Below are 26674 nucleotides of genomic sequence, written 5' to 3' on the forward strand. Positions count from 1 at the left end.
TGCACCTCATCCACCTTCTTTACGGAAACACTGATGGTGTTCTGGACCCCCTGACCTGGGGCACGAGCACTTGCCGCAGCCATCGTTGCAGGTTGGCTGCTCCCCTGAACCAGCGTTAGGCCGAAGCCAGCATTAAGATCCACTGGTCGCAAGGGCGCACAGCCAACCCGACGTCCTCCTTTCACCTCCAAGACAGCACTCTCCTCCTATCGGTCCACAAGAGAGCAGTTCTTTATTTTGTTCCGGATGTAAGCTGGTTCACTGAGCTTGAAGGTTTGTTCCCAGATGTTTTGTCACCATTCCAGGTAACATCAACGGTGAGCCTCTGGTGAAGCGCTGGTGTTATGTCCCGCTTTCTATTTATCTGTTTAGGTTTCCTTGGGTTGGTGATGTCATTTCCTGTTCTTTTTCTCAGAGGATGGTAGATTGATTTGAAGCCAATCTACCATCCTCTGAGAAAAAGAACAGGAAATGACATTACCAACCCAAGGAAACCTAAACAGATAAATAGAAAGCGGGACATAACACCAGCGCTTCGTCGGAGGCTCACTGATGATGTTACCTAGAATGGTGACAAAACGTCTGAAAACTAACCTTCCAGCTCATCGAGCAAACTCACATCCAGAACCTCAACCTGAGCTACAGATCTTCTCAAAACTTTCTATCTTATCAGTAACCTTCATAATTTTATATGTTTCTGTCAGATTCCCCCCTGCCATTCTTCTAAATTCCAATGCGTATAGTCCCAGTCTAGTTCAGTTTCTTCTCATGAGCCTCATAGCAAGACTTGTTTATTTTAAAGTCCGATACCTAGGCCCAAATTCTATTAATCACCTGAATTACTTGCTGCACCAGCATGCCAACTTTGTTTGTGCACAAGAATGTGCAGATCCCTTCACTGCCCTGTTCTGTCTCTACATTTAAATAATAGGCTACCTTTTGATTCTTCCCACCAAAGTTCACGACCTTGCACTTTCTGACATTGAACTCCATCTGCCAAGTTTTTAACTACTCACTTGATCAGTTTATACCCCTTTTGCGGATTGCTGAAGTCCTCATCACAGCATAACCTTTCACCTACTTTTGTATCATCGGGAAATTAGATTAGATTAGATTCCCTACAGTATGCAACAAGTCCACACTGCCCCTTGCAGCATCCCAACCAGACCCATCCCCCTAGAAACCACGCACACCCCTGAGCACTATGGGCAATTTAGCATGGCCAATCCACCTAGCCTGCACATCTTTGGACTGTGGAAGGAAACCGGAGCCCCCGGAGGAAACCCACGCAGACATGGAGAGAATGTGAAAACTCCACACAGACAGTTACCCGAGGCTGGAATTGAACCCGGTTCACTGGCGCTGTGAGGCTGCAGTGCTAACCACTGAACCACTGTACCGCCCTAAATGCGGATACATTATGCTCCCTCCTGCAGTCATTAATATGGGGATTAAATAAGGCCTTAGGATTGATTCTGTGGCACTCCACAAGTTATATCTTTCTCACCTCAAAAGACACCAGTTAATCCTGACTCTGGCTTTTGTGTGTTAACCAATCCTTAATCTATGCAAATGTATTACTATAAAATCTGTGACATTCTGTCTTGTGGGATAACCTTTTATGTGACACCTTATTGAATGTCTTCTGGAAATCCAAATATCTTATATTAAGTACTTCTATTGACTCTGCTTGTTATATCCAGAAGGAAGTCCAGCCAATTTGTCAAAAACCATTTTCATTCAACAAAACCATGTTGACTCTGAGTATGTTCATCTTTTTCTTAAATACCTTGCAAATTTTCTGTAATAGTAAACTCCAGTATTTTCTTTTCTGTAATAATGGACATTTTTATGCCATCTGCTTATTTGGAAACATACAGTCCATAAGTAAACATTTGTCTATAACTTCAGCCACTAGATGTGAGAAAATTGCTACCTTGATAATTGCCATGGCTTTGAAAAGGCGTTCATTAATACTGGTCAGCACAGGATATTTCCCAGCACTGATGTTACAATCGGATTTTCAAAGTTGTAGACTCTATAATGACTGAAAGCAAACCTTTGGCCTAACAACTCCTTGGTGAGTCTCCACATTTATGCTCCAGTCGAGTCTCCTGGTCTATTAATTAAACTAACCCTATCAATAAAACCTTTTCCTTCCGCCCTTCTATGTTTACTAAAATCAAGTGTTCATATCTCACCAGGACAACTGGGATTGTTAATTCAATTTATAAGTTTGATCCAATTTCACTAATAATAATCATGAACCTACTAGATTGTTGAAAAAAACAAATCTGGCTCACTAATGTCCTTTATGGAGGGAAATTTGCAGCCTCTACCTGATCTAGCTGAGTTGCAGTTCCAGGTACACAGCAAAATGGTTAACTCTCAACTGCCCTGTAAATACCTTAGCCACCCACTCAGTTGGGTCAGACTGCTGCAGAATAGCATTTTGCATCAGAGTGAACTCAAGGGCAGTTAAGGAAAGGCTATAAATACTGACCGTGTCAGCAGCATCAACATCGCAAACATGAAACAAAAACTACAAAAATCTTCAGTCATAGAGGTATACAGCACAGAAATAGGCCCTTCTCCTTGGTGCATTGGCCAAGCTGATCAAGATCTCGTACTGTTAGATAACTTGCTTCCCTGTCTACTATATCAGCAATTTTGGTACACGACTGTACTTTTCCCCTCTACCACTCTGAGTAAGGACATTTGTCCTGAGTTCCTTATTAGATTTAATAGTTCCTTGTTTTGAATTCCCTATGGAAATACGTATTCTACAACTACCATACCAAATCTCTTCATAATTGTGAAGACCTTTTAGTGGTTGAATCTAGAGTTGCTGATGCAGAAATGCTCAATATCTATCCTCTTGATCATAATTGGTGCATTTGAATAGTTAAGTATTCTATTGAGGTAAGTGTTAATATTCTGCAACATGGATCTCACCAAGAGTTGTTAACTGGATTACTTAAGACAAAATCACATTTCTGGAATGCTCATCTTTCTATCTGAGGCTCTGAATTTCTTTTTGTGGTCAGGTGAGCACATTTATTACAAAGGTTTTGAAACGTCAGTCATTGGATTGCTCTGGTTAGTCTGCATGAGTAGGTGTAAAAGGTAATGTCTCAGGTTTAATCTTGAGGAATCTAGCTATTCTCTTATTTGTTAATTTTAATATTATTTACTGGCTATTGTCAGGCACTCGCTGAACCTGTTAGAACGAATCAGTGCAAACGCCATCACAACCATCCTGCATAAAATGATAGAGGAACATGTGGGCAGATTGTGTCGTGGAGAATATGAGAACTCCTTTCTTTCCCAGCTAGAGGAGGTGAGTGTGTCAGAATTGGGAAATGAACACAGCGCATTGGGTCTTTACGTGATAAGTCACAAAACTTGCTTTGTAGTTTACAAAGTTATAACATGTTGAGTTTTTTTAAAATTTGAGTTAAAAGGCCTCCCAGGTAAATTGATGTTGTGGATGCTGAAGGTGTTGACCAGTATGTTAATGTGTCTCTATGTAGTTTCTTTGTCTTGACCTGAAAAATCCAAACAAGGACGTGAAAACTTGCACATAACTTGAATATTAGTGCTGCAGTTTCTCGTCACACCTTCGAAAATCCAGTGAATTACTAGTACAGGTTATAAAAAGGGAACTGAAAGCTGGAAATCTGAAAGCAAATTAGAAAATTCTGGAAGGTTAATGTTTGTTTTAAAAAAACATTATAATGTGTCAGGTGAAATTTATTTTTGCATTGAAAAGATCTGCTTGAAACATGAAGCTATCCTCCTTCAGATGCTAGTTATCCTTTCCCTGTCAGCCATGGCTCACTTGATAATATTCTTGCCTTTGAAACACAAGGTTCTGGGTTCAAGTGCTGTTCTAGGGCTTGAGTACAAAAAGCAGAGCTGACACTGTAGTGCAATACTGAATGTCTGTTGCACTGTCAGGGATCCTGTCTTTCAAATGGGATAATCAATCAAGAGCCCAATCCTGAAACTTGGATGGATGTAAAAGATCCAGTGCCACCACTTTGAATATGAATATGGGAGTTTTTTGGTGTCCTGGATAATATTTATCTCTCAAATGACATCTCAAACAAGTTGATTATCTGTCAGTATTTGAGTTCTATTTGCAGTAGCTTGCCCTGCACAAATTGGCTGCCATGTTCCCGACATTACAACAATGACTATATGACAAAAGTGCTTCAATAATTGTAAAACCTTTTGAGATGTCTGGTGGTTGTGAATAATACTTTAAAAATGTAAATCTTTCTTCTCTTCTGTATTTCCTTTCAAATTATTTGCATCTCGACATTCGCCCCATGAAATTACTTTGGAGATATACAACATTCTGCATTTTAAAATATCTCCAAAAAACTGTAGTAAATGCCCCACAGCATTTCATTATCTTTCATGGCCTACTGTACACACACATTTGGGAATAAAGTAGTTTCTTGAGCTCCGTAGTTTCCAGAATCCTGGATTCAAAGCTCTGGTACTCTGACTCAGTCTTTAAAGTCTACCAACATTAGTTTAGACAAATGTGCAAGAACTGAGATAAGGTCCGAAAACGTTAGAGAGATTCAGTAGATTTGGCATTTTCTGTGGGGAGAGAGAAGAGGAGTTAACATTTGAGTTCAGCATGATTTGTTTTCCACAGAAGCTGCCAGACCTGAGTTTTTACAGCACTTTGTGTTTTTATTTCTGATCTACAGTACTTTCACAAAAATAGTTTAGCGCACCTTTACAGGAATGTAATCAGGATTTTAAGGATTAAATTAAGGAATAATATTGCATAAAACAAAGTAACGATTTGTAGAAGGGTGATTTAATTGAGGTTTGTAGAATTTGAGAAGGATTTGATAGATTAGTTGGAACCTATTTCTGCTGGTGAGGGTACCTAATGAGAGAGAGTATTTTTAAAATCAGAGCCAGCCCATTCAGGAGAAACTTGAGGGTAACGTTCTCCAACCAAATGGTGGTGGAAGATGGTCTGCTACTTTCCCACCAAAAAAAAAGTAAATAATATAGTAATTATTTTTCAATCTAACCTAATTTTTGCTACACAAATGTATTAAGGTACGTGGATCCAGAGCAAGTAAATGGAATTGTAATATATATTAGCTATGGTTTCACTGAAATGCTGAAACAGGCTCCATGGTTTGAATGGTCCACCCCTGTTCTTATAATCGAGATTCGGGCAGTCTTCCTCTACAGGTAGTTCTGCTATAACACATTTCATTAACACGAATTCACTGTAATGCGATTGATGAATAGTGGAGATAACAGTGTGGAGCTGGATGAATACAGCAGGCCAAGCAGCATCTTAGGAGCTCAAAGCTGATGTTTCGGGCCTAGACCCTTCGGGGTTTATCCAGCTCCACGCTTTGTTATCTTGGATTCTCCAGCATCTGCAGTTCCCATTATCTTTGATGAATAGTGGACACTGTTTGCGAACATTCTGCTGTACAGGTATAGTGATTTCCCTATTATGTGATTTTCTGTGCTGATATTCTATAGCGCAGTCACATGAACACAACTATCACGTCATAGGAGAACTGCCTGTATTGAAATGAGAAATCATAATGGAGTGATTAAGCAGGGCAGATTATAATGGAAGGCACAAATATCTTGAGGTAATACTGGAGTTTTGTCTCTTTCTGTTTAGTGGTTGGAATCAAAAGTAGTTTGTTGGCTGAGCATGGTGTTTCTGCAGAAAACCAACACTAAATCATCATCCCCTCAGACAAGCAGCACATTACAACGCTGGAGAATACACCTGCAGTTTTTTCTTTACCAGGTGTATGCAAATATGAGGATTGAGGAACTTTTCAGCATTATTCGTGGTAAGTGAATTCAGTTACATTTTCATGGCTCATACTTGAGGATACAAAATTTAGCATATTTTCATTCATGGCATTTTCATGAGGGCGCTTTCGACCACGGTGGAGGGGAAGTTGCGGTCCTTGAGAAACGAGGACATCTAGAATGTCCAGAAGTGAAATGCCTCATCTCGGGAGCAGATGCAGCGGAGGTGAAGGAATTGGGAATAGGGAATGGCAAATCATATTTGCATTTTCAGTAATTTCAGTGTTTTCAGTTTACATATACCCCCATCTGAACTATTCCTGACATGAAACAGAGAATCAGTTTCCAGTCAACTGCTGCTTGCAGAAGTACCTCTTCCAATTTCTGAGTAGCTCATGTTTGTGAGATTCAAATTACTCCTGAATTTTCTCATTCCTAGACCTCTATCCTTGTCCTGGAATCAGTGGCCCGATGTGTGGAAACGGGAGCAATTGTTGGGACTTCGGTGCTGACCCTGTTACAACTGAATTAACAGTGTTCAGTTTTACTCAGAACCCCTAAAGACATTTTAAGTCATATATGAGTGGATGTATATGCATTCCATATATGCACATGAAATTCATGTGATTTTGTTACAGTGCCCATTTTCAGTTGTGTTTGATTAAAATGCACATTATATTTTAATTAGGCTCAGAAAACAATATTTCTTTCGAAGTTGTTGGTTTTGTATTTGTTTTGAACCGCAGATTTCCCAGAATCCAAGGCAGCATTGCAGGACTTGAAAGTCTGCCTTGAAAGGACCAATCAGAGACAACAATTACTTTCATCTCTAAAAGCGGCCCTGGAAACCAGACTTCTCCACCCAGGTTTGTTCTGATTATGCACATTATCTAAAATATGCAATACAAGCTGAGCAGGCTTTGGGAGTAGTCCAGCTTTCATTTGATTTTGGAAAAACATATTTATTTGGGTTAACAAGGTGCAGAGCTGGATGAACACTGCAGGCCAGGCAGCATCAGAGGAGCAGGAAAGCTGACATTTTGGGTCTAGACCCTTCTTCAGAAATGGGGAAGGGGATTCTGAAATAAATAGGGGGAGGGGGGAGGGGGGAGGTGGGGGTGTAGGGGGTTGGGTGGAGAGGAGGAGATAGGTCAGTCCAGGGAGGACGGACAGTTCAAGGAGATGGGATGAGGCTAGTAGGTAGGAGATGGGGGTGGGGCTTGAGGTGGGAGGAAGGACAGGTTAGGGAGAGTGGAGCAGACAAGGGAGTCACAGAGAGAGTGGTCCCTCTGGAAAGCAGATCAGGGTGGGGAGGCAAAAATGTCTTTGGTAGTGGGGTCAGATTGCAGATGGCAGAAGTGCCAGAGCGTTGGATCTGGAGGTTGGTGGGGTGGTATGTGAGGATGAGGGGGATTCAGTTTTGGTTGCTATTGCGGGGAGAGGGCGTGAGAGATGAGTTGCGGGAAATGGAGGAGACATGGTTGAGGGCATTTTCAACCCCGGTGGAGGGGAAGTTGAGGTCCTTGAGAAACGAGGACATCTGGAATTTCCGGAAGTGAAATGCCTCATTTCGGGAGCAGATGCAGCGGACGTGAAGGAATAGGGAATGGCAGTTTTGCAGGAAGGTGGATGAGAGGAGATGTGGGAGTCGGTACATTTGAAATGGATATTGGTTTCTAGGTGGTTGCCAGAGATGGAGACAGAGGTCCAGGAAGGAGAGGGAGGTATTGTTAGATGGTCCAGGTGAACTTAAGATTGGGGTGGAAGATGTTAGTGAAGTGGCTGAACTATTTGAGCTCCGCGCGGGAGCACAAGGAGGCATAGATACAGTCATCGATGTAACGGAGGAAGAGGTGGGGTATAGGGCCAGTGTAGCTCTGGAAGAGGGATTGTTCCACGTATCCTACAAAGAAGCAGGCATAGCTTTGGCCCTTGCGGGAGTGGGAGGAATTGAAAGAGAAGTTGTTGAGGGTGAGGACAAGTTTGGCTAAGCGGATGAAGGTGTCATTAGAGGGGGACTGATCGATCCTGAGGGACAGGAAGAAGTGGAGGGCTTTTAGGCCATCTGTTGGTGTGTAGGGGCTGGATGTCGGTGCTCAAGGTGAGTTGTTGGGGACCAGGGAATCAGAAGTTTTGGAGGAGGTGGAGTGCGTGGCTGGTGTCAAGGACGTAGGTGGTGAGTTCCTGGACCAAGGCGGGGGACAGTGGAATGGAGATGCGTTCAGTGGGATAGGAGCAGGCGGCGACAGTGGGTCAACCAGGGCAGTCAAGTTTGTGGACTTTTGGGAAGGAGATAGAAGCGGGAGGTGTGGGGTTGGGGAACGATGAGGTTGGAGGTGACCTGAAGTGCTGAGGTTGTAGATGGCCTGGGAGATGATGTTTTGGTGGTTGGGTGTGGGGTCATGATCAAGGGGACAGTAGAAAGAGATGTCGGAGAGCTCTCATCCGGCCTTGGCGAATAAAGAAGTAAGTGCAGAGGTGGAGGCGGCGGGAAAAACTGTTCAACGTCCAAGCGTGAGCGGTATTCGTTGATGTTAGGGTGGAGGGGGATAAGGTGAACCCTTTACTGAAGACTGACCGTTTGTCCTCATTGATGGGGAGGTCTCAAGTGAGGGTGAAGAGCCGGCAGGGTGCTATAGTCTCCTCTGGAGCTGCTGGCTGTGGAAGCAGTGGGTGGAGCGATGTCGGCGTTGGTGATGGACAGGGCGATGTCGGCATTTATTTGGGTTAATGTTTGTTACCTTACTCCAACAAAAAACAGTAGAAATGCCTCATCTCTTACTGTTTTCAGGAACTTTAATTTAGAGGATTAGATAGGGTAGACGTCCTTTTTCCTCGGATAGAGATGGCTAGCACGAGGGGACATAGCTTTAAATTGAGGGATGATAGATATAGGACAGATGTCAGAGGTAGGTTCTTTACTCAGAGAGTAGTAAGGGCGTGGAATGTCCTGCCTGCAACAGTAGTAGACTCACCAAGTTTAAGGGCATTTAAATGATCATTGGATAAACATATGGATGATAATGGAATAGTGTAGATTAGATGGGCTTCAGTTCGGCTTCACAGGTCGGCGCAACATCGAAGCCTGCAGGGCCTGTACTGCGCTGTAGTGTTCTATGTTCTATGTTCTATATATTTTTGTCCACCATGAAGCCAGTAATTTACAGTTAACATTCTGTTTAAGAAGTGTGCATGTGTGGCTGCTCAACAGTCTTAAGGGAAACATGCAATACAATGAACAGATACATGCGGCAATTCATAAGGTTGTATTCTGACAGAACGTTTAATGGTATTTTAGCTGTGAGAATTTGACGTGGAGTTGAGGAAATTTCCACAGAATTCAGAAAAGCATTACATTTAAATTTTTATTTAATAGGAATGTATATTCATACAAGGCTAATGAGAAATAATTAGATAAATAGTGCGCCAAAGCTTGGTTGATTACAATTCCATGTCCAGCAGAAGTTGTCGAGGTTTAATTTAGTAAAGGGTATCTTCCAATTTTCTCTTTCCTCATTGAGGCTGTTGCTGATCCTGGATATTGGACATAACTACCGATGCCATAGTGACGTGAAGTAACTGCGCATAGTGAGGATTGAACTTGGGTGTCTGCCTACATTTATGATAGAATGATAGACTCAACAGATAGCCCAGGAAATCATTCTGAGTGCTGTAAGCTAAGGCAACTGTTTTGTAACAAAGGCCATAATTGTACGCAACATTTAGTATTTATTACAACAGGTTGACCAACTTCTTCACTTGGAAGCAGCATTTCCTCTTACTTGGGGAGGGTGGTGTTGCTGAGCAACTTACAGAAAGATCAAGTTTTTCACAAACAGCAAACATGAATTTCAGAAAAAAAGCTTAAAACAATTCATTGATCATTTGAACATGTAATGAATAAATGTGATCAATAAAATGTGCCAAGCAGTAGCAATAACTAAAGTGGGAATCAGATTTGGGTTGTCTTTCAACCTGATATTTCCTCATCTCTCAGTCTACTTTGTGAGTAGGTTATTACAGGGGTTGAGTGAGAAGGAGGATGGTCTGTGTGTGGACAGCTAATTCAACCATCCACTCACCAATCAGTCACTCGCTCACCTACTCACTCAGCCAGACCCCTGTCAGTAACCCAGCCAGCCAGCCCGCCCAGTCAGTCACAGTCCACTGATCTTATCAACCAGTCAGTTAGTCACCCACCTACCTAGAACACCCTCAGGCAATGTCAGCCAGTTCCCAGTACCCTCCCTGCAGCCAATTCCCAAGAAAGTGTTGGATGCTGGAGTGGGGATGGGGTGACCACCCACCCAAAGAAGGAAAGCTAGTGATTAGCTGACAGACATGGAGAAAGTCAGCCTTGCATCCACAATGTGTTGCTGGCTGGCTGGCAGGCAGGCTAAGTTTGTTGAAAGTGGAACTTATATTTCTTATTGGAACTCAGCCAGTTCCAGCAGTGTTCTTGCCAGGACTGCAGACTGTCTCCATAGAATAAGACCACAGAGACCATCAGAAATAAGTACAGGAGAAAGTTGCCACCCAGGTTGACAGGGCTGTTAAGAAGGCATACAGTGTTTTAGCTTTTATTAATAGAGGGATCGAGTTCCGGAATCAAGAGGTTATGGTGAAGCTGTACAAAACTCTGGTGCGCCGCACTTGGAGTATTGTGTACAGTTCTGGTCACCGCGTTATAAGAAGGATGTGGAAGCTTTGGAAAGGGTGCAGAGGAGATTTACTAGGATGTTGTCTGGTATGGAGGGAAGGTCTTACGAGGAAAGGCTGTGTGACTTGAGGCTGTTTTCATTAGAGTGAAGAAGGTTGAGAGGTGACTTAATTGAAACATATAAAATAATCAGACGGTTAGAGAGGGTGGATAGGGAGAGCCTTTTTCCTAGGATGGTGACGGCGAGCATGAGGGGGCATAGCTTTAAATTGAGGGGTGAAAGATATCAGACAGATGTCAGAGGTAGTTTCTTTACTCAGAGAGTAGTGAGGGAATGGAACGCTTTGCCTGCAACGGTAGTAGATTTGCCAACTTTAGGTACATTTAAGTCATCATTGGATAAGCATATGGACGTACATGGAATAGTGTAGGTTAGATGGGCTTGAGATCGGTATGACAGGTCGGCACAACATCGAGGGCCGAAGGGCTTGTACTGTGCTGTAATGTTCTATGAGTAGGCAGTTCGGCCGTTGAGCCTGCTCCATTCAGTGGGATCATGACTGATCTGACACTTTTCACATCCACTTTTTTTTGTCCTTCTCCCCATAGGCCTTGATTCTCCTACTGAATTCGTCTGTGTCAGCCTTACATGTACACAAGGACTGTGCTCCCACAGCTCTCTGTGGAAAGAAGTTCTAAAGAGACTCACAGACAGTCTGGAATTGGTGCCCTTTAATTCTGAGACAATGCCCTCTGGTCCTAGACTCTGCCCTGAAGGCAAATATCTTCTCAACATTTACCCTGCGAAGCTCTTAAGAATCCCATATGTTTCAATGAGATCAGCTCTCGTTCTTCTAAATTCCAATCAGTAGTCCCAACCTGCTTAACCTTTGCTTATAAAACACTTCCTCTGTAATGGATACCATCCTCGTGATCCTTCTCTAAACTGCCTCTAATAAAGTAATATCTTCCCTTAAATAAAGGAACCAAAATTGCTCTCAGTAGCCTAGATGTGGTCGCATCAGCATCTTACACAGTTGCAGTTAGACTTTCCTACTCATGTACTTTAATCCCCTTGAAATAAGGGCCAACATTCCAGAAGTTATCTGCTGCACTTGTATGTGTGCTCCAAATGGATCCTGGATCCAAGTAAGTAGAGGGCATTAGGCAAACAGGAATTTGGTGATCTTAGAAATGGGAGTGAGGATGGATAGAAGAGTTGGTTTTGAAGTCTGTGCAGAGATGGAGAAATGGGTGACATTACACACAGGCCACTCTCCAAAGATAATACCTTTCCCTTCTTTTCTTACACCATTTAAAAACTTCACAAAGTCACTCTGTCCACTCCTGCCTGCCTGTCCATTGCCCTGCCATAATTAGATTTGCAATGTAATGTCAATTCAGCTTTTAACACATCCTGCAGATGCTTAATTCATCACTTACTTATGGTGAGTGGCCTATCGATGTTGGCGTTAGCCCATTTATTGTGGGGATGAGTTCCGAGGTGATGGGTTAGGTTTCTTTCATACTTTCCCCATAATTTTTGATTTCCATACTGAATCTGTCTATGTCAGCCTTAAATGTAAAAAGGACTCTGCCCTCACAGCTGTCTGTGGCAAGGAGTTCCAAAGAGACTCAGCCCTCTGGGAGAAGAGATTCCTCCTCATCTCAGTCTTGAATTATTCTTGCATGTTCTCCCCAAAATGTAAACAGGAGCAGAATGTAGATTGCAGTCTGCCCCTCACTCATCCAAACACCATCTGCCAACCTGGCATGTGACCTTCCCAACTACCAAAGCTTCCCCACCCTGCAGAAAGCACCTGATGGACTCTTATCTACCCACACTTGCGAGTATGGATAGATGATTTTCAGTGAGCCTTTCAGAAGAAAAAATGTGGGAGGTATTTCTGTTAAAGAACCGGACCCATTCAAACTCTCCTAGTTGCATATATTTTGAACAATGGCTTGGCGAGCCACAAGAAAACCCCTCAGCAAGCCACATAGTGATCCGCAGAATGCCTGTGTATTTTAACTTGCACATTGAACTGTTATACACTCTACGTTGTGCCATGTTAACTCGAGGTTAATTTTTGGAGAGGCAATGTAAGCTGAAACATCATTGCAATCCATCGTTATTTTGAAGGTTTGATTAATAGGCTCTTATGTGAATATATATATACGTACATAGCAAAAGGTAACATGCTTTGTAGTTTGAAGTATAATATGTAAAATTCGATATATTGCTAAGTGGAATATAGAACGTCAAATATATGGGCTATCTGATGTCACCTGTGCCAAGATTTTGAGCAATGTTATTGTTTTAGGTGGTTGAATAATTTATTTCTTCCAGTTTTCTGCTGTGCCGCACCTTGTGTGGGTGGGGTGTTGTGGTGACTATAACAGCCGAGTTCGTTCCTATCTTCTTGTAAACTCCACATGCACTCCCGTATATTTCAAAAGCATCAAGAAAGCAATTTTTTACAAATTTTGTTTCTTCTCCCTACTGAAACTGCAGTTGTAGCTATATTAACTGACCCAGTAGATTCAAAAGGGATGGATTCTGAAAATGCCTGATGTACATGCTTTGATCACACATGATAATGCCTTTATTTACTTGGACATCAAGTTAATATGTTGCTCCTACAGAGAGATTATACATTCAAGAATATGAGGAAAGCGACCGCATGTGAAACAGCATAACTCTAGACACTAAATTTCTACCAGAGAAATTCTTAAGCGATTCAACTTTATCTCTTAAGCTGGTGCTGCTCGGTCAAAATATACACAGCGCATTCTTGAAAATGTAGTTCTAGTGGTTAATGAAGTTAATGTTTCCTTGTTCAGGAGTTAACACTGCTGATGTGATAACCTTGTACATATCTGCAATCAAGGCCCTTCGTGAGTTGGACCCATCGATGGTTATTTTGGAGGTGGTGTGTGAACCGGTCCGCAAATATCTAAGGTACAGCATTGTGTTTTCAATACAATATTGTATTTCAGTGGGTGATATGATCTCATTTGGAGGATTGAACTTGTAAGGGGGCGGTGAGGGAGTAGTTGAGGGTACCTTCAGCTCATAATTAGTAATTATTTTTATTGAAATGCCAAAGTTAAACAAAACAGGCACATCATAGTCTTTAACACTGCATCAGAATGTTAGAATTGAACAAAGTTGCATATGAATGAAGTTGTGACATTTGGGTGGTCACTCTTCATGCCAAACCAGAATTATGTTGGAGAAACTCTGGAAAATGTTTTTTTCCAAAGTTTGATGACATGAAATTTCATTCAGCTGCTCAATTTCAGGTGCAGGCCAATCCAGCTGTTCAGGCTGACAATGAAAAAGGTTTTGGATCCAAGCAAATTTTGCCACTTCCAAATTGGAATAAAGGATATGAAGTGTATCTCCAGGTGTCTGAGATGGTTAGTCATAGCACTGTGCAGTATCATTTTCAGAGAGAAATTTGGAAGTAGGGAAAAAGAATCAAGGTTCAATCTCAGCGTGTTACTCTTACAGAATGCAATTTTCTTGCAAATGCTGTGAACTGATCGCTTCAGTTGCAGAATGTTTGTGTTCTTTCATTGTATTTTTGTATTCCATTCATTTGGTGTCAGCCGACTGCAAAATAAGCAAGGAGACACTCGTATTTTGATCAGAGGCAATAATTGAATTCATTTTCTTCTCGTTGATCCCTCCGTTTCAAGCACCATTGCCATACTCTTCGTAATGACAGCCAGTGGATCACTGTGTATAATCACAATATATCATGATTTTTCCTATATTTGCACATTGTTTTGCAATTAGATGCACACAGTTTGGATGAGGGTTCAGTGTAGTTTGCAATCGATGTGACTTGGTGCAATACCTCACCAAGCTCAGTGCTCAGTACCCGTTGTTTCCTGTGAATCGAACAGTAAGACTAAATAGCATGTGATTTATCACTAGCCATAGCTGCAATGCCATCATGCAAAATACAACCAGGCAGTGCCAAAGAATATCTTTTCCTCCATAATAGCTCTGTAAAATATTGAATATTCACTTTACATTTGCATGTTCAAGAGTGCAAGACAAAACAGGAAGTCTTCAAGATGATTTTTCTACATGTATCACACAAAAGCCAAGACCTCATTGTTTAGATTTTTGAGTATAGGAGTTGGAACGTCATATTGAGGTTCTAAAGGATGTTGGTGAGACCTCTTCTTGAATACCATGTCCAGTTACGGTTGCACTGTTAATAGGCAAGTTATTATTAAGTTAGAGAGGGTTCAGAAGAAATTTAGGATGTTGCCGTGAATGGAAGGTTTGAGTTATAACGAAAGGCTGGATACTCTGGGAATTTTTTTCACTGAGGTGTAGGAAGTTGAAAGGTGACCTTAGAGAGTTTGTATAATTCATGAGGGTTGACGGTCGGTGTATTTTCCCAGGATGGGGGAGTTCAAGGCTGGGAGTGTAAATTTAAGGTCAGAGGAGAGAAATTTACAAAAGACATGAGGGCCAAATCTTTTCTATGCAGAAGGTGGTTCGCATGCGGAATGAATTTCTTGGGGAAGTTGTGGATAGGGGCACAGTTACAGCATTTAAAAGACACTTGGATAAATAATGAATAAGAAATATTTGGAGGGATGTGGGCCAGGATCATGTGGCTGGGACTAGTTTAGTTTGGGATTATGGTTGTTATGTACTAGTTAGACTGAAGGGGTTGTTTCTATGCTGCATGACTCTGTGAATTACATCCTTCATCGCTCAGTCAATTTGATGAGCAAAGGCAGATCTGCATTTCATATGTTCCGCCAGTGTTGATTTCTGATCAGCTATAGTTTGCTCGGTTCTCTGCGTCATGGTGTTGTTTGTTTGTGAGGGGTAATGCTGCACATTTCCACCACCTCAAAAAATTATTTTGATCATTTTGATTTTACCTGCGACAGTCAAAGTTTCAACAATCACGTGAGCCTTCTTGGTTTATGCAATCTGATAACTCGAAATGTTAGCTTGCTTTCTCTCCATGGATGTTGCCTGACCTGCTGTGATCTCCAGCATTTTTGTTTTCACTTAAAATTCAAGGGTGACTTGCTGCAATTATACAGGGCCTTGGTATAGTTTTGATCCACTGTAATGACAGAACTGACTTATGAAGAGAGACCAAATTAGTTAAAGACTAGACAGAGTAAGTGCAGGAAAGGTGTTCCTGATGATGGTGAAGTCCCAAACCTGGAGTCACAGTCTAGGGATATAGGGTAGTCCATTTAGGAAAGTTTCTTCACCCAGAGAGTTATGACCCTGTGGAATTCTCCACCGCAGAAAGTGGTTGAAGCCAAACGATTGAATGCTTTCAAGACGGTATAGTTCTTGGGGGTTAAAATGGATCAAAAGGTCTGCAGACAAAGTAGGAATGAGTTGTTGATTTTGATAATCAGTCATGATTGCATTGAATGGATTACCCCGTATCATTCCCTTGAGTGCACCCACTCCCACTCTCTCCTTTGGCTAATTTGCTAGTTTGTGTGATGCACAGTGACTAGTGATTTGATTGGGGCAGTCATTATCCTGCAAGATAGTGTTGATATGGTCTATTTCTGTGTCTAGCTTGCAATGCTCAGGCTTTATTCACAAGTGTGTTGACAAGCCCAACCTTCTAGTGTCTGAATTTGCATGTATCTTGACTGATGAATGTAGACTTGAGGTACTTAATCGTTGAGAACCCTTTCAAAGATTTTTCACCTATCTCCACCCATGCATTGCCTCAGCCAATCAAATTCAACCTCTCAACACATGTAATTGGTACAAATTGTTGTGATTGTTTGGAATTTACCATTCTTGCAGTTGACCTGATGTGTGCAACATTAAACCTTTCTCTGTTCTATAATACTGAAGATGTTTGCATTAGCTCAGATGAGAACTAAGTTTAGAACATAGAACAGAGAACAATACAGCACAGAACAGGTCCTTCATCCCTCGATATTGTGCCGACTTGTGAACTAATCTAAGCCCCTCCCCCTACACTATCCCATCATCATCCATATGCTTATCCAAGGACTGCTTAAATGTCCCTGTTTAATGAACCTTTGAGCTAGACATAATCCAGGGAGTTCAGCTATTGTGAAAGTCTGAAATAACATGGTAGGTTAGGTCTGTTTTTCTTTATTAATTGTCCTTTCAAAGGGGCAGTTCATTTTTAAACTTTAAAAATCTGTTTTTCTGTTTCTTTTTGTTTGTGAATTACCAGGACAAGGGATGACACTGTAAGACAGATCGTAGCAGGTTTGACTGATGATTCGGAAGGATCCAGTGATCTGGCAAATGAACTGTCCAAAGCGGATCCAATCACTCTAGAACATGGACATGATAGTGATGATGATATGTCTGATCCAGATGATTGGCTTCCTGACCCTGTTGATGCTGATCCAGGTAATTCCTAAAACTCTCAAGCGTAATTTACCTGTGAATCTGAGAGATAGATCTTTGAGGCTTTGGAGGATTGAACGAGTCACTGCTGGATAACAGATCCAAATCACAGAGATAATAGCACAGGTTTACATCTGATAACAAATAACCTAGATTTTTGAACTCAAGGATTGGGGTAGGAGCCGATTCCTGACTCTGATCAGAGTGCTATCAGCTGACATTCTAGAACCAAAAACAAAGTTGCTGGAGAAGCTCAGCAGGGTTGGCAGTGTCTGTGAAGAAAATGATCAGAGTTAACACTTTGGGTCTAGTGACCCTCCTTCTGGGGAAAATGTCAATTTTCCCAGCCCCCACTAGTTCTGAGGAAGAGTCACCGCACCCAAAAGGTTAACTCTGATTTTTTTCTTCACAGATGCCGCCAGACCTGCTGAACTTTTCCAGCAACTTTTGTTTTTGTTCCTGATTTACAGCATCCACAGTTCTTTCAGTTTTTATTTGTTAGTCTAGAAATCCCAGTAGCTGATCTCTAGAGGCAAATGATTATGTCTCCAAAATAATTCTCCCTCTGATTTCCTTTAAGAAGGGAACCAAGATTGACAGTTTGCTGCTATTGCTGTATCTTCATGCCGACAATGGTCCAATCAATCAGCGTACTCTTCTCATGCTGTATAATTTGGTGTTCCCATCTCTCAGTCTGGCTCTTGTATTCCAGCACTAAGTGCTTTCATTATTTATCTCCTTGTAGCAGTAGTTAAGTTCCATTTTTTTTCCAGCAGTGGCCACATTTCAGTGAGTACTTAATTGGTTGAAAAACACTTTCGGTGCCTCAAAGTCACAAAAGTGGCAACACTTTTTCTACATTTACTAGTAGAATATTTGACTAAGGATGAATATTTGAATGGTTTCTCATGAGGTTCCGTGCTGGCCAATTGCAAATTGCCCACAATGTGGCCACCTTAAAAATAAAGATATTGCCAAGTGAAGTAAGCTACATTAGAGGGCACATTGATCATGAACCAGTTTAACTTTTACCATGATTTTATGGTAGGTTTCAGGTTTTGTGGTGGCAGTAGTTGACACATCACCTGTTGAATTTAATTTGATAACTTTCTATGCTGTGATCTGAACTTCAGCTTAACGGTCAAGTAACTTAACTGCACTGTTAGCAGCCTAAAGGAAGGGCACAGAAAAATTCTGAAACCATTAAGTGTTTACTGTTTGCAGCTCTTCAAATGACATTCCTAACAATATGTTCCCTTTTTATGTAACAAGAATGAATAAACATTTCTATTTTATAAGCAGGCTTTCAATAGATATCTACATTGTGATACTGACACCTTTGTACTTTGAATGTCTTATTTAGTTGTGTATCCTGGATTGGGGTTACTCCTCACTACATCATCTTCATTTTTCCCCAACTTGGTTTCAGGTAAATTTGGTTCTAAACGAAGATCTTCTGATATCATCACTTTGCTGGTCAGCATTTATGGCAGCAAAGAATTGTTTATAAATGAATATCGTACGCTGCTGGCAGACCGAATACTCCATCATTTCAGCTACATTACCTGCAGGTACCAAGTGTTGCACTGGAAATACAAACTTATTCTACCTTATTCAGAGGATCGTGGCTTCAAGTCCCAATCAAAGGAAGCAGAATGAGCCTTCAAATAGTAACAGCCCTCAGATTTCTCCATCTTTATTCCACTATCCAGAAGATCTGAAACAGAACAAAATTGCCAGCGAAACTCAGCAGATCTGGCAGTTTCTGTATAGCAACCTGGAAAATGTGGCTTTTATGTTGAAGACAAAGTTGGGAGGCTGCTAGAGCGAGTGGATGACAGAACCCAGGGTGAGAGAGAGAGAGATAGGAAAGCGGTACGCAGACAAGGATAGGCTAGGACTGAAGAGAAAGTTGAGATGTCGTTTACATGGACTTTCATAAAGCTTTTGACAAGGTTCCGCATGTTACATTAATTAGTAAAGTTAGATCACATAGGATTCAGGGTGAGCTTGCCAATTGAATACAAAATTGGCATGACAGTAGGAGGCAGAGTGTGGGAGCTGGAGGGTTGTTTCTCGGCCTGTGACCAGAGGTGTTCCACTAGGTTCGGTACCGGATCAACTTTTGTCACTGTAAACAGTTGATGAGGAGGCATGGTAAGTAAGTTTGCAGATGATGCAGAAATTGGTGGATTAGTGAGCAGCTTAAAAAAGGTTACCTCAAAGTATAAAGAGATCTTGATCAATTGGGTCAATAGACTGAGGAGTGGAAGATAGAGTTTAATTTGGATAAATGTGAAGCATTGCATTTTGGCAAAACAAACAAGGGCAGGAGTTATACAGTTAATGGCAGGGCCCTGGATAGTGTTGTAAAGGATCTAGGGGTTCAAGTACATAATTTTTTGAAATTTGCATGACTGGTAGACAGGGTGGTGAAGACATATAGCATGCTTGCCTTCATTGGTCAGACCTTTGAGTATAGGAGTTGGGATGCCATGTTGATGTTGTACAGGACGTTGGTGAGGTCTCTTTTGGCATACTGGGTGCAATTCTGGTTATTTCCATTTCAGTGGTAAAGTCAAAAATCCAATGATATGACATTTGTGTATATTTTAAGTATATTCTCAAGAGAAAGTAATGTTAGAAATTTATTTTTCAGCTGGCACAATGCATTTGTAGCAAATGCTTGCTGTGTTTAAATTCCATATAAAATCACTGTACTCAGAATGCCCATAGGTTATTACATTATTTTAGGCTGTTAAAGTCTTTTTTGCAGTTAAAAACAGTGTTTGTGAGATTCTTCTGAAACCTGTTGACCATTTTATTTCTATCAGAACTGGTTGAGTCACTGCATATTCTGGGCTGATAAGAATATTTTGCACTGCATTAATTCTGATTATTCACATCTTGTCAATCTGATGTGACTGCTTCACCACAGGGAGATCCGAAATCTGGAGTTGCTGAAGCTGCGTTTCGGAGAGGCTCAGATGCACTTCTGTGAAGTCATGTTAAAGGTCAGTGGGAAAAACTGCAAGTTAAAGCAGTTTAATGTTATCAAGTACTTTGTGCATCAAGTGAATTTGTCTTGCGATAGTGTCTTTGATGAGCTTCCCTTGTACGATTATAATTTTGCTTCGACTTGCATTGAAATACTTGTTCTTTTTGACACGTGGAAGGGCTGAAAGAAATGGGTGAATGAAATTTATTACTTGAAGAGGAGAATTGAGACTTTAGTGCTGTTTTCGGCAGAGCAGAGAGATGATGATAGTGATCAAGGTAATGAAACAGACAGGCAATGCATTGTTTATGATGCTGATTGACCTACTTTACATTTTCTGTTTTAATCCAATGTCAGTTTATTCCACTGTCAAAATGAGCATCCAGCTGTATAATTGTCCCTTTCCAATAGCAGACCTGTGGAGCAAACCTATCCTCCATAACCATGCATTGTGTGTAATTTGCTGAACCTGGCACGCTTTGAAGATTTGCTCTAATTTTACAAGAACTTATTTATCCTCTTGCCGAGTTAAAGTGAACTCTTACCAGGTCCAGTTCATGATACGTTTCTCTGATGGAATGGCAGATATGCAGATAGTGATCTTTCAGTTATGCAGTATACCTTCCAAATCCACAAGCTCTTCAAAACAAAAGCCATAGATGTAGATGATATTCTTGTACAAGTTCTTCAAGCTCCGTACCATCTTGACCTGGAACTATATTGCCGTTCTTTTACCTTCACAGGATCAAATCCCTGGAACTTACTCCCTAACAATACTTTTGGGCCCAAAGACAGCAGTGGTTCATTCAGGCAGCTCACCACTACTTCCTCCAGGGCATTTAGGGATGGGCAGTAAATTCTGGCCCAGCCAGTGACACCCTGATCCCAAATATGAATATATGTATGCACATAAATGAAATTCTGTGGTGGAGTCTGAACATTCAACCATTCTTCTGAAGCCTTAAAATGCAAATGCCACACAGGTATTTGATTCAGAAGTTAGCATTTCTATTTCCCTTTCCTACTTGGAGGTTTCCTTGTGTCATGTATCATTCACTGGTTGTACTGGAATGTTGAGGTTTCCATGTGGCTCTTTAACCAACTGTTGGAGCTTGCATAAGAATACGTACAGATCAACTCTTATTTAATCTATTGTGAGACAGAAAGAAAAGACAGTGTTGTGAATAGGAACAAAAACAGAAGTTGCTGGAAAAAGCTCAGCAGGTCCGGTAGCATCTGTGAAGAAACCACTATTTATAGCTTTCCACCAACAGAAAACACCCATGTGGCTAATTGGGAATTAATGAGCAAAGTCTGTTAAGGACAGTGCCGTTATCACAGAAGTGGGGGAGGGGGGGTGTCAGTGCAGAGGGGGCAAAGCGTCACCTCCAACAGTCGTCTGCTACCTCATTATTGCACTGAGTGACAGCCCAGACATTTGTGCTCAAGTCTCTGGAGTGCATATTGAACCTGATAACATTGTAACCATATACAAGGTCACGGTGTAAGCTAAATTGCCAATCATATTCAAGGATGTATAGCTTAGATGGATGAGCCATGGGAAATGCAGGGATCAGATAGGGTAGGGGGTGAGTCTGGATAGGGTGCTCTTCAGAGAGTTGATATAGACTTGTTGGGCCAAATGGCCTGCTTCTGCATTGTAGGGATTCTTAACAAAAATCCATTTTTATCATCAACCCATTCAGAGAATATTATTACACATCTCTGGAGCAGATGCGACCTGAGACCAGGCATCCTGGTCCTGGGGTGGCAACAATGTCACTATGCCACATGAAGGCCACAGGTCGATTCTACTCTTAGAGAGAAGTCCTTGCACCTGACATTTCTCCGATGCCACAATTGAGCCTGGAGGCTCAATATGTATAGAATTGTAGTCTTGAGGATACATTGAGCGAGTTCTGACCCTGTGCAATTGTACAGTAATATGCTGTGCAAGAATGCCAACTTTTTACCTGATCAGCTTTGGAATTAAAAAACCCAACTTGCTTGTGGCTTTTATCCCACTGCTTGTTTTGGGTATGGTTGTTTATTTATTCTTGGAATAACAGCATTGCTGGCAATCCTGGTTGATGTAAGAATGTTCAATTGGTTGCAGTCCCTGCAGCGTAGGCACTCTCATAATGCATGTGAGAAGGATAAAGGCCTGAGTGTCACTCCACAGGATAATTAATGCTCAGCTATGTTATTTGATTGGAATTGGAAATAGATGGGACTGTGTAGGAGTGGCATGTTTCTTTTCCTGAAGGACATTTATGAACTAGCTGGGTGTTTTGAATAATCCAGCAGCTTTGTGGTCACGTGCTAATACCAACTTTTTATTTCCATTTATAAAATTAAAATCCAGTGTCCAAACAGCCATTGTGGAAGCTGTACCAGCATGTTCTGGATTATTAATCCACTCATTCAATAAAGTAAACACTGGAATTCCTTCAAAATAGACTTCATTAATTTTGGGTTTTGTACAACAGGATGTTGCTGATTCTCGAAGGATAAACAGCCACATTCATGAGGAGGATCAAGAGACTCCCTTACACCTGAATGCAATGATCCTGTCTGGTGAGTTCTGGCCACCTTTGAAAGAGGAGAAACTGGAACTCCCTGCTGAAGTGAAAGAAGCAATGGATGCTTATACCAAGAAGTATGAGAAATTAAAAGTAAGTACTGAAAATTTATGAAATGACTTTCTTTGGTGACTACAGGTAAAACTTGTAATGCATTGGGCATGCAAACAGCTTGTTTCCATGGTTCAGATGTCCTGGTAAAGGAACAGGAGGTCTACCTTCAGCCAGTCTAGCCTACAAAGGCCATAGCTGTTTTCCTGGAAAGTAACAAGCAGTGTGTTTGACTGAGCCAGTATATTTAACCAAAGCCTTCTGTGTGCGGACCTGTTTTATAAAGTTGGCGAGAAAACCCATATGCAGGTACTGTTAGAGACTATTCCTCGTGGGCAGATTAGATGCGTGGAGGGGTCTCGAGCTCTTGCTCCAGGCAAAGAAGAACTTCACTTCACTTTGGTGAAAACCTGCCCAATTTACATGATGTAAGACTAAAAGTTGTGATGGGAAAATGCACAATATAAACTTGCATCTGTTTCTCCATTAACATGGGAAAGTGAATGTCATGAACTTAATCTGTACTAAGCAATACTCTTCCTCTGTAACTGCACTTTACCATGCTCCCTCATAAGCTAGATCCTTTTGTGTTCTTTTGCAATATGTAGACTTCCAATAGAGAGCATTTTCGGACAATGTAACCATATACAAGGTCACGGTGTATGAAAAAAGGTTTTTGATGGAGGTTCAGCATTTGTTGCACTCTGTTTCTGCATTGCAGGCTTCATGATAGCAGGTTCCAGAGTTTGTGTTCGCATTTGAGGAAGTTAACTTGAGAAAAATATCAAACTGTTCACTTGTATTTTGATCCTTAATTGGTTCTTAGTCACCTGTGAGCATAGTCCATGTCAGTTACTTCAGTGTTTTAAACAAGTTAATGTAATGCAACTTAAACTCATGAGATCTTGGAAGGAATGTAAAACAACTTGCATTTAGACTTTATGTAATCAATTTATTTGAGGGTTATTAAAAATATGCAGGTGATAGTTTAACCATCTTGGTTGAATGTAGAGCAGATTTCTTTTCCCCCTCAGAGATTGACTAGTAGTACTGTCCTGAAGCCCAGAAACACATTTGTTGTGATGCCAAGGACTAATGCATTTGGGTCTCTCTTGTGGCTGTAGCACATAGTTTTATCTTTTTTCTTTTAGGCCATGAGATCACTGAACTGGAAGCCTCATCTGGGAAATGTTGACCTGGAGATTGAGCTGGCAGATCGAACATTATCTGTGTCTGTCTCACCTGTCCATGCTGCAATCATTATGCACTTCCAACAGAAGAGTAAGTATTACTGCCTAATTATGAAGGTATGAAACAAATTTAGATGAAATTCTCTCAGCTAAATCCAGAATGTTCATTGTTCACCTCTCCTTGGCGTATCAGGAAAACATCTGGAGCACGGGGACTCTGAATTTCTATTCTATTGCATAGAAAACCTTGTTTTTAACTCCTCCTAATTATTGTCAATATTGCCTTCTCAAATAAATAACCAGAAAAGAGGATTGATACATATTAGAGTCTGTGGAGGATGACTTTGAAGAAAAGATGCTTTTTGTTCGTTAGCTAGTTTTCTCCTATTTCCATCTCCTCTATAATGGGCTATGCAACTCCATGGGCACCATAGCTGATTTCAGTCCTGCCCTCACTCTGGGGATTCTAACATAGTCAGCTATTGGAGCCCTGGTTGATTTCTTAAAAAAAAATCTTTCCCTTGTTCATGCTTCTTAACTCGGGAGTTGAGACCAGTTACACCAACCCAACTCGCGCACTATGGTTCAGATCCTCGTTAACTCAGCTTGCCAAGCATTGGAGAACTTGTAGAGTCATAGAGTTATACAGCATGGAAAATGATGCTTAGGCCCAACCTGTCCATGCTGACCAGAGATCCTAAACTTATCTAGTCCAATTTGCCAGCATATGGCCCATATCCCTCTAACCCCTTCCTATTCATGTACCTATCCACATGCCTTTTAAATGTTATTATTGTGCCCATCTCCTCTGGCAGCTCATTCCATTCACATACTACTCTCTGCTTGAGAAGGTTGCCCCTCTGCATGCATATAAATCTTTTCTCTCTCACCTTAAACCTATGTTGAAACCTAACGTTGGGAAAAAACACCTTGACTATTTACCCTATCCACACCCGTCGTGATTTTATAAACTTCTTTAAGGTCACCCTTCAACCTCCACTCCAGGGAAAAAAGCCCCAGCCTATTCAGCCGCTGCCTATAGCTCAAACCCTCCAACCCTGGCAACATCCTTGTAAGTCTTTTCTGAGCCCTTACAAGTTTAACATCTTTCTTAAAACAGGGACACCAGAATTGAATGCAGTATTTTAAATGTGGCCTCACCAATAACCTTTTTCGCTGCAACATGATGTTCCAACTCCTATACTCAGTGCACTGACTAATGAATGCCAGCATGATCAATGTCCCATTGTGCTCTGAGATTATCTTCTTCATTGTCCACTAAACCACCGATTTTTTTTTTGTTTTGGTTTTGGTGTCATCTGCAAACTTATTAACCATACCTCCTATAGTCACAGCCTAAATCATTTATATAAATTGAGAAAATCAGTGGACCCAAAAACCAATCCTTGCAGCACACCGCTGGTCACAGGCCTCCAGTCTTGAAAAATAACTCTCTATCACCGTCCTCTGTCTCCTACCTTCAAGCCAATTTTCTATCCACTTGGCTAGCTCCACCTGTATTCCAAGTGATCTAACCTTGCTAACTAGTCTACAATGTGGAATGTACTTGAATGCTTTGCTGAAGTCGATTATAGACAATATCTATCACTCTGCCCTTATCAGTCCTCTTTGTCATCTCTTCAAAAAGCTTAATCAAGTTAGTGAGAGACTATTTTTTCAACAGTATTCACTCTAGAAAACGACAATGTTGTCAAGGAGAATACTGAGATACAGGCTACTAGACCAGGTGGGATTGAGGTTCACGAGGAAGAGCTATTAAAAATCCTACATAGGGCGAAGATAGATAAGTCCCCCGGGCCGAATGAGATTTATCCCAGGATCCTCTGGGAAGCCAGGGAGGAGATTGCCGAGCCTTTGGCATTGATCTTTAACTCGTCATTGTCTACAGGAATAGTGCCAGACAACTGGAGGATAGAAAATGTGGTTCCCCTGTTCGAGAAGGGGAGTAGTGACAACCCTGGTAATTATAGACCAGTGAGCCTTACCTCAGTTGTTGGTAAAGTGTTGGAAAAGGTTATAAGGGATAGGATTTATAATCATCTAGAAAAGAATAAATTGATTAGGGGTAGTCAGCACGGTTTTGTGAAGGGTAGGTCGTGCCTCACAAACCTTATTGAGTTCTTTGAGAAGGTAACCAAACAGGCAGATGAGAGTAAACCGGTTGATGTGGTGTATATGGATTTCAGCAAGGCGTTCGATAAGGTTCCCAACAGTAGGCTATTGTACAAAATGCGGAGGAAAGGAATTGTGGGAGATATAGCAGTTTGGATCGGAAATTGGCTTGCTGAAAGAAGACAGAGGGTGGTAGTTGATGGGAAATGTTCATCCTGGAGACCAGTTACTAGTGGTGTAGCGCAAGGGTCAGTGTTAGGTCCACTGCTGTTTGTCATTTTTATAAATGACCTGGATGAGGGCGTAGAAGGATGGGTTAGTAAATTTGCAGACGACACTAAGGTTGGTGGAGTTGTGGATCGTGACGAAGGATGCTGTCGGTTGCAGAGAGACATAGATAAGCTGCAGAGCTGGGCTGAGAGGTGGCAAATGGAGTTTAATGCAGACAAGTGTGAGGTGATGCACTTTGGTAGGAGTAACTGGAAGGCAAAGTACAGGGCTAATGGTAAGATTCCTAGTAGTGGAGATGAGCAGAGAGATCTCGGTGTCCATGTACACAGATCCTTGAAAGTTGCCACCCAGGTTGACAGGGCTGCTAAGAAGGCCTACAGTGTTTTAGCTTTTATTAATAGAGGGATCGAGTTCCGGAACCAAGAAGTTATGGTGAAGCTGTACAAAACTCTGGTGCGGCCGCACTTGGAGTATTGTGTACAGTTCTGGTCACCGCATTTTGAGAAGGATGTGGAAGCTTTGGAAAGGGTGCAGAGGAGATTTGCTAGGATGTTGCCTGGTATGGAGGGAAGGTCTTACGAGGAAAGGCTGTGTGACTTGAGGCTG

General features: G+C 41.6%; 1 protein-coding gene across 1 annotated transcript in view; it reads left to right on the forward strand.

The window, feature by feature from the left end:
• anapc2 (anaphase promoting complex subunit 2) overlaps positions 1 to 26674 on the forward strand; it is a 57945-nt gene that overhangs the window by 21089 nt on the left and 10182 nt on the right. Inside the window, exons 3-11 of the mRNA XM_048559243.2 lie at positions 3208 to 3340; positions 5681 to 5858; positions 6567 to 6686; positions 13325 to 13442; positions 16705 to 16886; positions 18313 to 18454; positions 19822 to 19897; positions 22371 to 22556; positions 23666 to 23795. Coding sequence (XP_048415200.1) covers positions 3208 to 3340; positions 5681 to 5858; positions 6567 to 6686; positions 13325 to 13442; positions 16705 to 16886; positions 18313 to 18454; positions 19822 to 19897; positions 22371 to 22556; positions 23666 to 23795 — 1265 coding nt within the window. The remainder of the gene's footprint in view (positions 1 to 3207; positions 3341 to 5680; positions 5859 to 6566; positions 6687 to 13324; positions 13443 to 16704; positions 16887 to 18312; positions 18455 to 19821; positions 19898 to 22370; positions 22557 to 23665; positions 23796 to 26674) is intronic.

The sequence above is a fragment of the Stegostoma tigrinum genome, chromosome 29 (genome assembly GCF_030684315.1).
Source record: "Stegostoma tigrinum isolate sSteTig4 chromosome 29, sSteTig4.hap1, whole genome shotgun sequence".
In the NCBI taxonomy this organism is placed as follows: domain Eukaryota; kingdom Metazoa; phylum Chordata; class Chondrichthyes; order Orectolobiformes; family Stegostomatidae; genus Stegostoma; species Stegostoma tigrinum.